The 16,428-nt window shown below is 55.6% G+C and overlaps 1 protein-coding gene across 1 annotated transcript; it reads right to left on the reverse strand.

The window, feature by feature from the left end:
- Positions 1–4,457: 4,457 nt before the first annotated feature.
- LOC112103477 (charged multivesicular body protein 1a) lies at positions 4,458–15,677 on the reverse strand. Its single transcript, XM_024195276.2, has 7 exons — positions 15,609–15,677; positions 13,606–13,625; positions 11,701–11,778; positions 10,415–10,561; positions 9,112–9,240; positions 6,946–7,133; positions 4,458–5,385 (listed from the first exon to the last, which is right to left on the reverse strand). Exons 1-7 carry the CDS (start codon positions 15,613–15,615, stop codon positions 5,364–5,366), a joined length of 591 nt encoding a protein of 196 aa, XP_024051044.1. The 5' UTR covers positions 15,616–15,677; the 3' UTR covers positions 4,458–5,363.
- Positions 15,678–16,428: the final 751 nt, after the last annotated feature.

Consider the following 16,428-nt stretch of genomic DNA (forward strand, 5'->3'; position numbering starts at 1 on the left):
AGCTCTGGAAGCAGAGCCCCCCGCTTGCCCAGACCCCCCCTTCTCACTTCTGAGCCAGCCCGGCGGGCAGGGTGTGTGTGTGCCGGGGACTCCCCACCGCTCTGGGGCTGGCCCTGAAGGGGAGCCGAGCAGACCACTGCTGCCCCGCCGGCTCCCAGGCTCACGGGGCCCACAGCGGGTGAGGTTCAGTTGTCCTGGCAGGACACAGGCTGCCATGATCGAAGCCGGGTTAAATGGCCAAGCCCCAGCCTAGGCCCCCCTGTTCACCTCTGGCCAGTGGGCAACCTGGGCCTCCATGCGGCTTTTCCTGGGGGTTGAACCCACGCAGCTGAGCTAACACGACTTAACCCTGTCCCCACCCCCACCTGCCCTTTGGCACCCGCAATCCTGAATTAAAGCTGAGTCTCCGCTCCCTGCTGTCTGTCGAGTCTATGAACTAGGACCAGCCATACCTCCCCAAAGCCAGCCCCCAGCTTTCCGCCGGGCTGAAGGCAGGAGCAGGCCGTGGCTCCCGGCTAAAAGCCCCTTTAGGAGAGTCCTTTATCCTGGTCCTTCCCAAGACAAAGCTCGGTGGCCCCGGAGCAGAGCCCGCCTGTGGCACCAGAGGTGTAGCTGAGAAGCCCTTGGGGCTACAGGGCTGGGGTGGGAGAAGAGCCCGCGCCGGGGCCAGCTGCAAGTGCGGAGCAGTGGGGATCTGTGGCAGCCGTTACCCGGTGAAGGCACTGTGCAGCCGTTAATCATTAGCTAATTAGCTGGCCAATCAAACATCCTGTTAGCAATTTCCTCTAACATTTAAAGAACAGCCTGTCTTTACCGCGGAGGCGGCAGCGGGCACCTGGTAAACAGGCCCGCAAAAGCGAGCTATCTTCCTGTTGCCTTTGCACGTTGGCTGCGGTCCAGAGCCCCCACCTGCCAGCGAAACTGGCAAGGATACATAGCGATCCTGGGCCTCCGCCTACCCCTCACCAGGCCTCCCAGCCGGGCCCCTTCCCTCCAGAGAGGCAGGCACCGGAGCCTTCTACCCCAGCTGCAAGATGGAGGAGCGGGGGGCTCAGGGGCCAGCTGACTGGATAGTGGCCCTTTCATCCCCTATTCAAACCCAGCCTGGCTCAGGGGCCTGATGGTGGGGGTGGGGGACCCATCACTGCTCAGCCCAGAGTGGGGGGCTAAACGGGTTGAGTCAGGCTCAGAGTTCATCCACCTCCCCCCGAAGCCATGCTGGTGCTTTCACCAAGTGCCCAGGCCATGGGACAAGCCAGCAGGGCGCAAGCTGCCTCTGGAAAGAGAGGGCTAGGGCTGAAACCCCCCACAACACAGGGGTAGTATTCCCCTGGAGGGGCCAGAATGCCAGAGCTGAGGCCTGGAGCCCTCCAGTATCTGCAGAGCAGGGACCCGCCTGAGCCTGGCAGTGCCGGCGTCCCCAGGCCGTCCGCCCGTGAAGGGATGCCCTCAGCTGGGCCATGCTGCATGTACTGGGAGCTGAAGGCACCAACTCCTACTGATGCGGGATTTGGCCCTTCAGTTTGACGGTCCATGCTGACCCTAGCGGCCTCCTGCAGAAGTGGCAGCGGTGGCTCTCCGAGCCTGCCCGCCGGGGGGGGGCCTTGTTCCCTGCACCGGTTGACACAGACCTCGCTCGGTTATTGATGAGCTTTGCTGGCCTAGAGAGTTCTCTGCATTGCCAACCCCCGTTTGCAGGGCTGGGGAACTGGCGCTGGGCACCAGTCAGACGGAAGGTAACAAGGAACAGGGAGCTAGCCCCAGGATCAGTGGATAAAGCCTGCAGCACCCGCTCTTGGTTACAAGCCAGATAAGGCACCAACTCTGCACACCATTTCCAGGAGGGGCCAAGAAAAAGTTCTCTCGAGGGCTGCCTGCGAGACCGGGCTCTTGATAAACATCCCGCAAGGCTCAAGCGCCTGCTGCAGCAGAGTGCTGGACGCAACAGGTTGAGAGGGTCAGTTCTGGTTCTGCTATGGAAGAGGAAGAAGTTGCAGCATGCAGCCTCCTGGGCTCTGTAGCCAGCAGCGGGAGAGGCTGCTGAGCGAGGCAGCAGGAGAGAAGCGCATTGCTTAGCAGAGGGCTCCCCTGCGTGGTACAGCGAATTGCAGCACCCACTACACTGCCTGTGAGGAGCAAGGCATGGTGGGGAGGGTTCTCTCCCCATCTATGGCAGCATGCTAGAGGACAGGGGGCTGCCTGGATCCTTCGTAACAGTCCCAGAAATCAGAGCTGGAGAAGATAGGTTAGGACTCCCCCCGTCCAGCCCCTGGAGCCAGGGCACAACTCTTCCTTACAACGTTTGCTAGTGCTTGGCCAAGCCCGTTTTTAGGCAGAGTCCAAGCCAGGTAAATCTAGCATCAAAAGAAGAGGGGCTTGGGGGGGGAAGGGCCAGAAAGCTCCATGTCACCCTAGGAACAGGAGCAGCCTGACAAGAGCCCATTGAGAGGCAGGGCTGGTGGATTCCCTCCCCGAGCCGGTGTCAGACTGAGACAGCCAGTGTCGGGCCCTCCAGAACCCAGCAGCTGTGCCACAAGACCCGAGAACAGCACAGGGCATTTGCTTCTCCTACCCAGGCCGCTTCCCACCTCTGCCGTGACGGCTCCACAGCTCAGCGGAGCCCTGGGCAGAAGCTGGCGCTTCATGGAACGCCGACAGGCTGGGAGGCTGATTTTCAGGACAGTTCCTTTATTTAAAACGGCAGAGTGGACTTGACAGTGTTCATTTCAAAACCAGCAAAGAAAAGCAGCATTGTAAAAACACACAGACAGCACCGCACGGAAAGAATAGGCTCATTTACAGAGGGCAGGATCTCCTCCCCAGGGCAAAGGCCGGGCCGACCCCTTCTCCTGATTTCACCCAGCTGCCAGGAGAGGAGCTGGGCAGGGGTAAGCCATTTCCACAAGGTGGGGGCGGGGAGGGCTAGGGCTAGTGCTCGCTGTGCCTCCTGCAAACACTCCAGCTGGGTGGAACAAGATGTTCACAGTTGCCTCAGGTCAGCCTGCCCTGCAACCCGTTAAATGCCTCCCCCTGGGGTTGCCCTGGAAAGCTCTGCTCAGATTTTCAGGGGGGCTCCTGCGTTTTACCCACCTGGGTCTGACTGAGGCACAGAGACCAAACACCTGGTCACAAGCAAGTCCGGGACTCCGCCAGGATTAGAAACAAAGCCCCTCGGCTCACCTACAGCCCCAGCTTCCTCCTCAGTCCGGGAAAGGAGCCTGCGTCTCCTCTCTCACCGTGGGGGGGGGCAGCCACAGCTGGGCTCAAACAGCCCAGCTCAGGGTAATCGCAAAAGGGAGGCAAACGTGCATCTTCCAAGGCCATGAGACGCGGAGGGAAAATATTGAGAGATGTTGAAGTGTGTCCGCACGCAAGTGCTGCAGAACCCCCAGCCTTTTGACTTCTTCTGTACTCCGTACTCCAGCGACATGCCTTCTGCACTGAGAGTGGCAAGGCCAGCCACCGTCAGGCACCAGGCTGCACCGGATGCTCTCAGGGGCAAGGGTGATGGGGAGTGTGTCTGATGCCATCTGCCTCCCCTGCTCCCCAAAGCAGGGATTTCTTGCCCCCTAACCAAAGAGAAGCAGGTCCCTTAGCACATCTGTGAGAAGCTACTGGACACTTACCACCTAGAGACACTTAATGAATTGTGAGCCAGCCCTCCCTGTGAAACCAGCACTCCAGCCCCAGAGCTGTTCATCACAGTAACCACTCCCTATTTTAGCTGCCATGTTGCTGGGTATGCCAGATGTGCTCTGCATTGACTCTGGCACAGTGGTACCAGACTCCCAGCACATGGCAGCTAGCGTGGAGCCAGCAGGGATGGGGGTTAAAACTCCTCTGAATGGGAACCTGGCTCCGTTCCCCTCCCATCCAGCAGCAAGCTGGGCTCAGATCTCCCCTCGCTCCCTCCCACTCCCCTGGCCCTGGGCTGAAGAGGAGGCTGAGTGTGAGAAGTGACACCTTACGCCTCCCAAAGCTCTCACGCCTGGGGCTGAGGGAAGTGTGTGTGTGGGGGGGGGCGGGGGCGATCCTTCCTTCTCAGCCTGGCTCCCGGGTCTGCACTGTGGACTGGGTTAAAGGAAGTGACGAGCTTACACTCAGTCATCAGTGGAGCTGGGGCATCTCGTCAGTGTCAGCACTAAGGAAGGGAGCGGGGGCGGGGGAAAGAGACCCAAGAGGTAAAGGCAACAGAGGTATTTAGGAGGGAAGCACAACATCCGCTGGGACAGTGGAGACATCCTCACCATTCACAGGAGGGGCTGGACGTTTGCTCCGCTGCCGTGCTGCCAGCGACAGAGCTTGGAGACAGACCACTCCCCAGCATTCCCAGCAGACAGCGCTGCACCTTGAACGCTGCCCGGCTAGAGCAGCTCAGGACAGCTTCGCTCGCTGGGGTGGCATGCATGAAGAATCCCAGCTCGCCTGGCCAGATCTCAGTGGTCACAGCGTGTGGTTGTGGAGACAAACTTCTCAAAGGTCACTTAACGGTGAGAAAATCCAGTGCGGGCAACGTGACAAGCAGTGCCAGGGCTAAGTTGGCAAAGCGAGATCCCTGCATGCTGGGCATCACACTAGGGTCCCTATCGTCTCAATGCTACGGGTGCTGCACCAGGGACTAGCAGATAACTGGGAATATAGACATTAGAGTAAGAGATGCCACTACATAGATTTGTGCCTTTCATCCAAGGCAGCTGCCTCACCCATGAAACACTACCAATGTGCATGTACGCCCCGGGCGGGCACCCCTCCCCCCAGCTACAACATGCAGTGGGGAAGAAAGGGGCTTGGATGGAAATGGGAAGGATTCATGGCACTACCTGCTGCAAGCTGTTAGTAGAGGGTCGCCCACAGCAAAGCCCACTGTGGCTAAGAGAGCCAATGTACAGGCTGTGGAGAGAAAGATGCACTACACATTTGCTAGAGATACAGCCATCCGGAGATGGTCAGGCACCCAGTGTCCCATCAGAACATGCACTTCCCCTTTCAACAAGATCTCCATTTAGTGTTAGAATCACTCCCCCTAGAGGCCCAGGATGCAGAGAGGGAGTGGTAGCGCTGCTTTAAAGACAAGAGCCCTGAACACTCTGCCGCCAAAGCCCAGAGCAAGATCACGCTCATTCGGCAAACCTCCCTCCAACATCTCTTCCTGCTGCCTCTTCAGGAAGTAGTCATCATAGAAAAAGACCAAAGAGTCCACCGCAGAAGAGCAGGCTGCTGAAGGAGTGGCTTGCTGGTTCTGGTTTTGCTAGCAGAAGGCCAGAGCAGGGATGGAGTGGGAGCTTTGGGGGGGGTCTCCCCCATCTCCCCACTCGATGCACAATCAGTAGGGGAACAGTGATCATCCAGAACAATGGGAGACTTTAATTCCGCAAGGCAGCCAATCTGGAAGAAACAGCACAAGAGAGTCAAACAGGAGCACGGAACGCGGGAGCTGCTTCCAAGTGAACCCAGAGAGCACGGGAGGAGCTTTCTGGAGAACTGGGCAAGGCGGGGGGCACTACGCCCAGTGATGGAATGAGTCTGAACCGAGGAGGAGGCGGTTTGCACGGACAGAAGTCCCCCCCGGAGCACGGATAACAATTTACGTTCTAGCAGGTGAGTTACCAGCACCTTCCAATACAGCCAATGCATTTCCTGCGCTCAGGCCAGAGCGGCCCCAGCAGCGTGTTTAACAGCACGGCAATGCGACGCCACCGGTCAGGAAGGGACGAGTGTGATTCTGCAGGAGCCCAAAGAGACCCGGGGTTCAGCACATGCACCAACACTCCCTGCAGCACGGGGGGGTGGGGGAGCAGTGCGAACTCTGACCTCAGCAGACAGAGCAGCAGGCGCACTGCAAGCACGTGGGAGGATGGGGAGAAAGCCTCTGTGCTGGAAACACCTTTGGGCTCAGATGGGACACAGGACAAGCCCCTTCCAGCCGCCGGAGGGGAGTATCAGGCAGGGCTTTGTGCAGAAACAGTTGGGCTGGTTCCTGGGGAGGGTCTGGAATAGCGCTTAGAGCGCAGAGGGAGTTTAAGGAAAGGCTGGATGCTCCGTTTGTCATCTCATAACCTATCTGATGGCCCCACGAGCGAGGAGAAAGAACAGCATCTCCCTCCATCGCAGAGCCCTGGAGCCAGGACCACGCCATCTTGTGTGTGTGCGGCATGGAAGACACTCAGTCATCTTCAGCAAGAGGCACCTTCCAGCCGCACCACACAATGCAGCCAGGGGAGGGTCTCCATTTCTCAGGGTCCGTAAAACGCCTCCCACTCTGAGGACACCCCTCAGCTCACACCAGACCCACCGCTCCTCTCCGTGCTTCAGACAGCCCAAAGCGAGAGAACCTGGAGAGAGTCTGGCAGCTGTGCAATGACTTCTGGGAAAGGACGGGGGCGAGAGGGGGCAAAGGGAGCTCTGTACAGCCAGGAACTGCAGGGCTCCGTTCTCGGAGGGGCCCTCTCACGGTAGCTGCATGCAGAGCTGCAGGGACGGGGAGGAGGAAGAGGAGCTCACCAGCAATAGGAGGTGGCCTCAAGCCTCTTCTGGGGAGGTTCCAGAGAGACAGCCTGTTTGAAGGTCAGTGCCAAGCACGCCCAGAGCAGCGTCACCTGCGCAAGGCAAGCACGGGCCAGGAGCACTCCCACCATCTGGTTACTGAGCTGAGCAAGCAACACCTTCTACCACCTCCACTCCCCAGTGCTCCCCAACACCCATTGCTAGTAGAATCAGGAAGCCCCTCTCCTCTGTGGAGCACGACGAGGTACGCTGCCTGTACGTGGCTCCCCTGGAGCTGTGCTAGGCTCCACCATGCATGGGGACGCGAGAGCCCAGAGGTTGCTCCAACAGCTGGCTTTCCTCCCAGCCACCTGTTGGGCAGTTCAAGCTCCCAGGAACAGGAAGCCCAGGGACACAATCACACCAAGGGACGTGGGGGAGGAAAAGGGGGAGAGAAAGAACCTTCGGGACAGCTGGTCTTCCTGGGTGCGGACGGAGCTCTCCCCCACTGCCGAAGCCCCCTCGGGGAGCTGATTGAGTTGGTCCATGATCTCCAAGCCATTCTCCTCAGCAATCTGCACGATGAGGCTGTCCACCTGCTCCTGCGGCGTGGTCAGGGTGGTAGCAGAGCTCATGGAGTCCTCCATCACCTACAATGGGCAGAGTCAGTATCTGAAGCAGAGCCACCATCTGGCTCCATTGAAGAACCTACCCAGCCCACGTTCCTGCCTGTAGGAGCCCGTTACAGATCTTGAGTTTGGCCCACTGCTCCCCTCCCCAGAGGGTTCTCCACATCCTTGTCAGCCAGACAGCTAGGCCTCAGGACAGGAGGATGGGTTGGAGCCAGAGAGATCCTGAAGCCCCTAGACATCAGTGTACCGCCCGGCACCTAGCTGTATGAAGTGTTATGGACCCCATCTGTCCATGTTAGCCCCTACCCTGCCTTAGGTTCTCAGTGAAGCTTTCAGATACTGTAGATATGGTCAGACACTTGCACCAGGGGCTTTTCCTTGCCATCAGATTCAGGGGCAGCTCTCTTATCCTGGTTCGAGACACTGCCCATCCAGGGTCAAGGCAATATTCAAGAATGAGCTCAAGGCTGGCTCTACTTGGGAGCATGGGACGTTCTAGACTGCTCCCAGACTGATCAGGTCAAAGGTTGATCGAAACAGAACATGAGCTACAATCACTCATATGGCCCAGCCCCTTGAGCATGCTGGGGGGAGCGGGGAAATCAAACAAGCCAGAGACCATCATGATGAGAAGAATGGATTGGCCTGTGTGTGAGGCACTGGACTGTGACTCAGGAGCTCTGGGTTCAGTTCCTAGCTCTGACAGACTCCCCATGTGATCTGGGGCAAGTCACCTAGTTGCTAGTCTGTACCATTACTCCTGGGGGAATTCTGCCCCACTACACACATGCAGAATTCATATCCCCCGCAGATTTTTTTTCTCCACAGAAAATGGATTCTATCAGAGAGGCACTGCAGTTACACCTTTCACCCACCAGGGGCTGCTGTGGCACCAGAAAAGAGGGAGGCCGGAGCAACCAGCCGTGGAGAGGGAGGAGAAAAGGCTGCTTTCCTCATAGTGTCCTGCCTTAGGGCCAGGTGAGGAGGCATGGGATATGGGGGCATGGACAGCACGGGCACACAGGGCTGCTGTGGGGGGTCACAGACTGGGGCTCAGAAGGGCTAGTGGAGGTGGCACAGGCACTAGTGGGGTGACAGCATTGAACTGGGGCTGAATGGGAGTGGGGGTGCAGGACCACATGGGGACGGGGCAGATGTGCCTGACTGAGTGAGAGGCTAGGGGTCAGCCAGGGTCTGCATAGGGGAGGCTCCCCAACTCCCTAACAATCCCTTCCCCCCGCAAAAAAAACCATTCCATACTTCTCCCACCCACACTGAACAATCGTTCCAGTTCGCTACCAGGCTTCTTCCCAGCAACTACTTCCTTCTCCCGCATCTCCTCCGTTACCCCGACTCCCCGAACCCTTTGCAGTGGTTCTGAGGGGTGCGGGAAATACGTTTCTGTAGTGTGGTTTAAATGAATTATTACTGAATGTTCTGTATTAATATGCCAAGGGAGGAATCTAATAGTCAAAAAACATTTCCTGAATCTTTTTTGTTGTCTGCATTGTTACAGACATACTTGCTGATGGGTATTTTGAAATAAATTATCACAATAATTGAAAGCAGTGTGATTATATTGTGTTATTTTGACAAATAAAATAAGCAGAATTTTGCTACATTTTAAAATATTGTGTGCAGAATTTTTAGGCACAGAATTCCCCCAAGAATATGCCATGGGGACAAGACTTTCCGCACCCTTTGTCTGTGTGTCTGCCTGCTCTGATCACAAGCTCTTTGGGATAGAGACTCTCTATGTGCAGCTCCTAACCCTAACCTTGATCTTCCTTGATGAGCTACTATAGACCAGAGCTCTGGAAACAACTGAGCCATTAATCCAAAGACCACATCTGGGAGCCCGGGAAGGGCCTTGTGTCTGAGCCCATGATGGTGGGGCGATACAGTTCTCTCTGCTCCACCCCCCAGCCTCCAACGAATACAATTCTTCCCGCAGCCCACCAGTCTACCCCCAGGCGAGCGAGTGCCCAGCACTTACCGAGGTGTGAACATCCAAGTTCTGAACCTGGTGCTCAAATTTATCCATCACCGCCGAGACCTTCTGCAGGTCCATGGAGCTCAGAGCTTTGTCCAAGGCCTTGGTCACCTGAGCCATATTTTTAGTCACCTGTAACAGGAGGTTGGAAAATATACACACCAAACACACAAATGTTCCCAAGCCTGGCCACAAGCAATTCAGTGTTACTGGCATTTCCACCACAGGGGCCTCAGTCTGCACAGGTCAGCGACGTCCTGCCGGGAATAGCGGGGACTCTCAGCTCAGATTGGCCGCAGGGCTTTAGAATTGTGCACATGCAACCGAATGCACGAATACTGAAAATGCACATGCAAGAGATCCGCTAGCCTTCTAGCTGTCACTGTGCACATCGGAATTGCACCTGGCATCTACTGCACGCACACACGACACACACGCATCATTTTCATATACAGCCCTGGAAGTCTGCCCTTTAACAGTACAGAGGCAACTTCACCATGACAGTCACATGAAAATAGTAACCATGCCCATGAGCTCTTCTATGCAAGGGCTTCATGCATTTTTAGCGCCTCCTCCTGCTATTTCTCCACTGAACCCTTTGGTGTTCATACCGGAAATGTTACTCCCAACGTTAGTACAAACACCGTGAAGACAGGAGCTCCAGCCCACCAGGCGCAATGTGCTTCAGGGGCTGTTCTTGCTGCCCGTCCTCTCTCTAAGCGGAGCCACATAACTCCAGGAAGTCCAGGTGGGACTCCAGTGTTGGTCATGTGGCTCACAGTGAAGAGAGATTTCAGACAGAATCCGAAGAGGGAACAAGCATCTTCAGCTCCCAGCAAAATCAAAAGGACTTGAGAGTGCTCAGTACCTTGCAGAAGAGAACTCGAACCCTCAATTCCCTGCACACAAGCATGCATGGACACATGGCTAAGGCAGGGGAGTGATTCCAGGCACACACCTTCCAGGCCTGCAGACTTGGGCTCAAATATGGATGAAGCCACAAATGAAGCAAGTTTGAGGGTCTCATTGCTGGTCCCCAGTGAAATGTACTGGCCACACCACAAGGCAATGAGAGACACACACTGGCATTTCAGCAGCTGTGGCAGTCTCTGCCAATGCCCAGTCTAGCTCCGGGCCCTGACCAAATCCCAGTTTGGGGGTGGGAGGTGTCATAGCGCTTGCCAACACTACAGCCCAGTTCTAACCAAGTAGAGGGGAGGGATGGGCCAATAGTCTCTATCTGTACAAGGACAGGAAACAGCTTCTGTTCCTCCAGGGATACACCTGAGACGACACAGCCTCTTACCCCCTTCATGGTCACTGCCGTCTGCACCTTGGAGACCACTGCATCCACTCGGGAAGCCATCCGAAGCCAGTTTAAACCTTCGTTCTTCTTCCGGATTGCATTCTCTGCATAGACACGAGCACATTCTACGTTCTTCTGCTGAAGGGCCTGGAACATGGAAGGGAAAAGATTTGCAGAGAGAAATCCATTTTGCTTCACACATCAGAAACAAATGTCTCCCATTTCCACCCAAGGGATGTCATGCAGAAATCTCTCTCGTCTGTGTTCTTTCCAAAGGGACTTTGGTGTTTGCTTGGATCGGGATTAGCGGAGCCGGTGGTAGCCAAACATGCTAGGACGGCCGGGATTAGGGTTGAGGCTAGGAGATTTGGGGATGTCAGGATGGCCTATTGCGCCGGGCACGTCAATCAATGATGCGGGGGGAGAACGTGCCTGCTTGGATCTCAGCAGTACATAGGTCAGAGAACGCAGGACAGCAGATTCTGCTTACTAGCAACACCTCGCTTGCTGTTATCTGGCCGCTGCCAACAAGCAGAAGGCAGGTTTGCAGGGCTGCAGCCAAGGTAGCCAGCACTGGGACGTGCCTTCCCTGACTGCAGCCCTGAAAACCTGCCTGCAGGCCAGGCAGCAGCAGGGAGCATGGCTGCAGCCCAGATGCTGGGGCTTTCTATGGGGAGTGGGGGTGTGAGCCGCACGGTATCGCTCCCTGTGCTCTTTGGGGGCTGGGGCTCAGCACACCCCAGTGCTGCCTTGCCTGGGTGCAGCCCCCAGGCAGGACACAGCCCAGAGAGAGCAGGGAGAGGTACGGTGCAGCTCCAGCATCCAGGCTGCAGCCCCCCTCCCCACACTGCCCAGCCCACAGCCTCCCCTCCCCTCCCGTGTGGGCTCCCTGCGCAGGCAGGTTTGGAGGCTGCAGCCAGAGAAGGCACATCCCAGCACTACCTTCCCGGGCTGTAGGCCCACACACCTGCCTGCAGCCGGGGCCTTTCTTCCAAAAGCTGCTGTTAATAGGCGCCATCCCGTTGCCAACATCCACATCCCACTAACATTAAAGTCAATGGGGCAGGGATGGCTCCCAGCCAAGTGTTGCCATTAACCAGAAGCTGTTAATATCCAGGGTGCTATTACGTGGAATCTAGTTAATCCCTCCGATACAGAGCCATGGATTGACGGCACAGGCGCAAGGGCTGAAAAGACACCTAGCCCTCAGAGACGGTCTGTGTGTGTTACTTTCATCTCCACCAGGGAGTTCCACCACCTCCACAGAGTTCAGCCACACTGGCTACCTTCTTGACTTTGGCTTGCTCAGTCTTCGAGTCCTTCTCGGCCTTCTTGGCTAGCTTCTCCAGCTGCTTTGCTGTGAACTAAGAGAAACAGACTTCGGTGCTCGGCCATGAAAGGATCAAACATTAACACAATCAGAGGCTCCCACAACAGCCCAGAGGCTGTCCTAGCAAAGCGTGTGTACGGTGCCCACAGCGTCTGCTGGCACTGCCTCAGCTGCCTTTGCAGGCTGGCTTGTCTTTATACAACCCTAAAACGCAGTGAGGTTGGCTGGGCACTGGGCAGGCGCCGTAGTTATGGACGAGACTGGGCATACAGCGGCGGCAGCAAGAGGAAAGGAACTCAGTGAGCTGCAGTAGCCCCTTTGGCTGACTGATGGAGCAGAGTTGGAGCGCTCTGAGGGAAGGCCTGGCTTCCTTGGCCAGACAGGTAGTACCTGTGGCATGGTACTGGCTAAAGCACGCTGTCCTCTCTCTCCTGCTGCGAAATACACAGCAGTAGCAAGCAGTGGAGGCACTTGAGATTTCAGCCCCTGGTTTAAGAGGCAGGGACCTAGGGGCTCTCAGTGAGGTGTCTGGAACATACTCCTTAGCTTGGGTTCAGGGACCTTCAGGGCACGCTCACAGGCTCACTTGTCAAGGCGTTTTCAGAGGTGAGCGAAAGGGACTGATTGGTGCTTGAGGGGAGTGATGGGAAGGAGTTTGCTTTGCACTTGGCATAGTCTTTCCTTCATGTCCCCTGCCATGCATGACAATTCTGGGTTGGGTTTACACTACCTATGTGGCTCCAGAACAGGTGATAAGTGTTCTCTAGATAAATAGCTCCCCCTTCCTGTTGTGGCTGGGAACTGCAGAGGCAGAGTTGCAGCTGTTATTTTAAACAGATTTTCATAAAGGTAAAGCTCTGGGGGAAGGGATTTGTGTCTCCCCTCTGGGAACGGAGGTAGGTTTGGTACCATACATATTCCGTCTCTCTACATTAGCACAGAGCACAGGAGAATATGGTCTACAGGCTCCTGTTACATTTAATCCAATTACCAGGTGAAGGGCCTGTCCAGCCTAATGCACTTAACTGATTTGCGGCTCACACCAATGGAGGTTAAGCACCTTATGCAATCAAGAGCTGCAATGCCACTTCCTTTACATCAGGAGAGACAAGTGCTTGCAACATAATCGATGATGTCTTCAGGGGCTAAATCACAGCATCGCTAGGGACCTCTGCACTGCTTCCTCCCCCAGAATAAGAGACACAAGTTCCTGTTCTTTCACCACCACAGCCTTAAATATTGGGATCTTTATGTAGCTGTTGACCTCTCCCTGGCCCCTGTGGACAGAAAGCCCAGTGGCGCCCCCACTCTGGGAGACTCAGTGAAGATACTGCACATCACACCCCTGCTGGAGGGAGAGCACTGGAAGGAGGAGATAAAGCCTTGGGAAGACAGGACAATGAAAGCAAGAGGAGTTGAAGGTAGGAAGGAAGGTTCTGGGAGAGGTTTCTCCAAGTCAGTGAACTCTCCATCAAGTGGGTGAGAGAAGGTCGGAGCAGAAAGCATTTGAGAAGCCAAATTTAAAAACAAGGAATAAACCTAGACCCATAGTAGCTGCTTCTTAAAGATGATCAACCCTAGCCTCCGGCTATTGGAGGAGCCCACAAAACACCCGACTAGTACAGGGTCTGGTAGTCAGCTAGGCTCCTAAGCAGCCTGTACCAGGAAGACAGTTCGGTTTTGTACAGACCTACCAGCCATACCACAAGACACCATAAGAGGGTCTTAGAGCATCAGTTCAGCTGGGCTTGTCGACTTTCAATTGACCAAGGCCACGCAGGGCAGCCTGTGCTGTGAGGCATAGAATAATGAATCCACCATGCTGGGGCAGAAAGGGACATCCTGTAATGGCCACACTCACCTTCAGCTGGAAGAGTGTATCTGAAACAAGAGAGGAGGTGACTCAGATCACAGGTTTTTAGAGTCTCTGTCAGTCAGTAACATAAAGGTCACACAATCTTTCACCCAAGGAACTGTGCTTTGGGAGGTACCTTCAATGGTGAGTCTCCCCAGTTCACACACCCCCCTTCCCCTTAAAAGCATCACACCAACATTCCTTTTGCCTGAAGGGGGCTGGACAGGCTGAGGTTGTGCTGCTCACACATCCCAGTACCACCACCATGATTGTTCAGAAAAATCTCTTCTGGGCAAGCAGAGACCACAGCCCTCAGCTGCCTCCACTGCACTCTCAGCCTTTGCCTGTGCACTGGGGACTCCTCAGGCTACCTAGCTAAGGTACTCCATACGGCCTCCATCACCCTAGTATGTAGGCACCTCCCAACCTTTATCCAGTGCCATTATCCCCCTGTACAAATGAGGAACAGAGGCACAAGGAGACTAAGTGACATGCCCAAGGGCACACAGAAAGCTGGTGGCAGAGCAAGGACTTGAACCTGGGTCTCCCAAGTCACAGCTAGTGCCCTAACCACTAGGCCAATCCTTCCTCTCCTGTCATGCTAGAGCACAGAAGCAGAAACTCCTGTGTTAAAGACCTGTCTACACATAGCTGACCAACCCGTGCTGGAGTCTCATTTGGCTACAACTGAGCTCAAACGACACTGACGCTGATTTTTAAACGTGGTTGTAAGGCCAGTGGTGATTGGATCATTGTACACAGTAAGGGACTGAAAAAACGACCTAGAATGGAATATGAGACATCTCAGAGAGCTTGTTAAAAAGGCTGTTGGAGGGTTTTATTAGAGACACTCCACAGGATTGATTCCTGCTTTCAATTTCATGACTAATCAATGAGGGTCAGGCATATGCATGGATAACAAAGGCCCTGAGCACCCAGGGTAACAGGAGTGCTATCTGAACTGCTCGGCTGGGGACTGGCTCAGAATACTGAAGGAGCCATACAAGCTAGTGAATTATCCCTTGGATATGGCTCTTTGAAATAAATGGACTCACTGAATATTAGGTACTGAAATATTCACTGTAAAAAATTATCTACCATAAGTTAATGCATCCGTGGCAAGTATCACAGCATCCACGGTACAGCACAGTGGCTTCACTATGCAGTTCTCTCTCAATTTGACACACATCATGTATGGGACCTTAATCCTGGAGTGGAGCTAATAGAAATCACATTCTGTCTTGCAACTAACAAGTGACTCATCAGAAGGCAGCTTCCTGGCTTTTACTGAAATACCTGTGTCACTTGTCACTGTGGTTTCTCTGATCACAATTACATGGTGACCTTTGACCCAGAACCTGGCACACCCCAGATATCCCTGTAAATAACTCTCAGCCAGCTTCATCCAGCCAGTTTCATGCAAGAGGAAATGGATCAGTTCAGGAATTTAGGGCAACTTTAAATACATTTTAGTTTTCTGAAACACCTGGACCTATTTCAATTCATCAGAAAAGCCAGGGACAAACAAGCTGCCCTTGAGTTTTCTCTCCCTGACCAATGCAGCACAGGCCCTCGGGCTGCACTGACCCGCCCCAGCCCTGAGACAGGGACAGGGTCTCCACCCTCCTCCTCAGGAGCCTACTGGCCAGGACGACTGAGCAGAGCCCCTGCAGGTAACCCCCGGGACTCCCCTACGACCACAGGGCAGCCCCCACTCTGGGGTCACAGGGAACTCCCTCTCCCAGGTCACATCATCACGTGCCCTGATGTCACCAACGGATTTCCCTCTCCCTTCCCCCAATGGCCACCCCCCCCCCCCCCCCACCCCCCACCCGGCCCCCCCCCCCCCCCCCCCCGGTCCCAGCCCCTTGACCTCCTTCCCCTCCCCCCCGGCCCTGCCCCCGCTCCCCGCCCCGGGAGCCCCTCCCCCGGGGGCAGCAGGCGGCCCGCGGCGCGGCTCGGGCCGGAATAGCGCTCAGCCCCCCCGGATGGGGGCGTCTTTCTCTTACCGTCCATCTCTGCCGCTACCACTTCCAGGGGCTCCAGACACTTCCGGGTTGTTGCGTCATCACTCCGCTTGTTCTCGCGAGGTTTCCCCCTCAGCCCTGGTCCGTTCAACGCATGCGTAAATGGAGGAGGGTTTTCCGCGGCGAAGCCAGGGTGGGGCGTCACATGACCAGAGCGCCGCTCCCCCCAATGCCCGCCTCCCCCTGGCAGCAGCCCACGTGGCTCCCGGCGAAGGGGGGCAGTGGGGGGAGCCAGGCCTCCGGTGTGGTCTTGCCCAGTCGCCCCGTTCTGTGCCTCAGTTTCCCCACCTGTAGAGTGGGATTGGTGCGGGTCCTTGGTAGCAGCAATAGAGCGGGCTGGAGGGAGCCCTGGACTGTAGGTAGGGGAGGAGCAGGGGGAGCGACAGGAACAGAGAAAGGCAAAGCAGAGCAAGGGGGACTAGGTGGTGGAGGTAGAAATCATTTCTTGCTGGTACTGCAGTCATGGGAGGGACACAATGGGGAGCACGTGATCTCCCCATGTGACTCCTCCCAGCTGGGCCCCCATGCTCTCCCCCACCCCCCCGACCCCCCCCCCCCCCTTTGTATATACAAACGTCAACATGCTTAACTACTCACTTTGTAGTAGTTCAGTCTGTTTATCTGGACTATGGGAGTTGGCTGAAGACCCATTTCAGCATATGTATGATTTATTAAAAGACAAATTTTAAGTAGAACTGTATCCTAAATTGCTTTATGGTATTGTACCCAAACACTGCATTTCAATGCGGGATTCAACTTCCTTTATAGGAACAGACTCCTGAAACTCCTACCAGTCCACAAA

This window comes from Terrapene carolina, unplaced genomic scaffold (genome assembly GCF_002925995.2).
Source record: "Terrapene carolina triunguis isolate 2854851 unplaced genomic scaffold, T_m_triunguis-2.0 Scaffold33911, whole genome shotgun sequence".
NCBI lineage: Eukaryota > Metazoa > Chordata > Testudines > Emydidae > Terrapene > Terrapene triunguis.

Coding starts and splice junctions, on each gene's coding strand:
- LOC112103477 (XM_024195276.2), bottom strand. Junction 9,241..10,414: donor CGGCAGTGACCATGAAGGGG/GTAAGAGGCTGT, acceptor CTCCTGTTACAG/GTGACTAAAAATATGGCTCA. Junction 7,134..9,111: donor ACTTGGATGTTCACACCTCG/GTAAGTGCTGGG, acceptor TGCCCATTGTAG/GTGATGGAGGACTCCATGAG.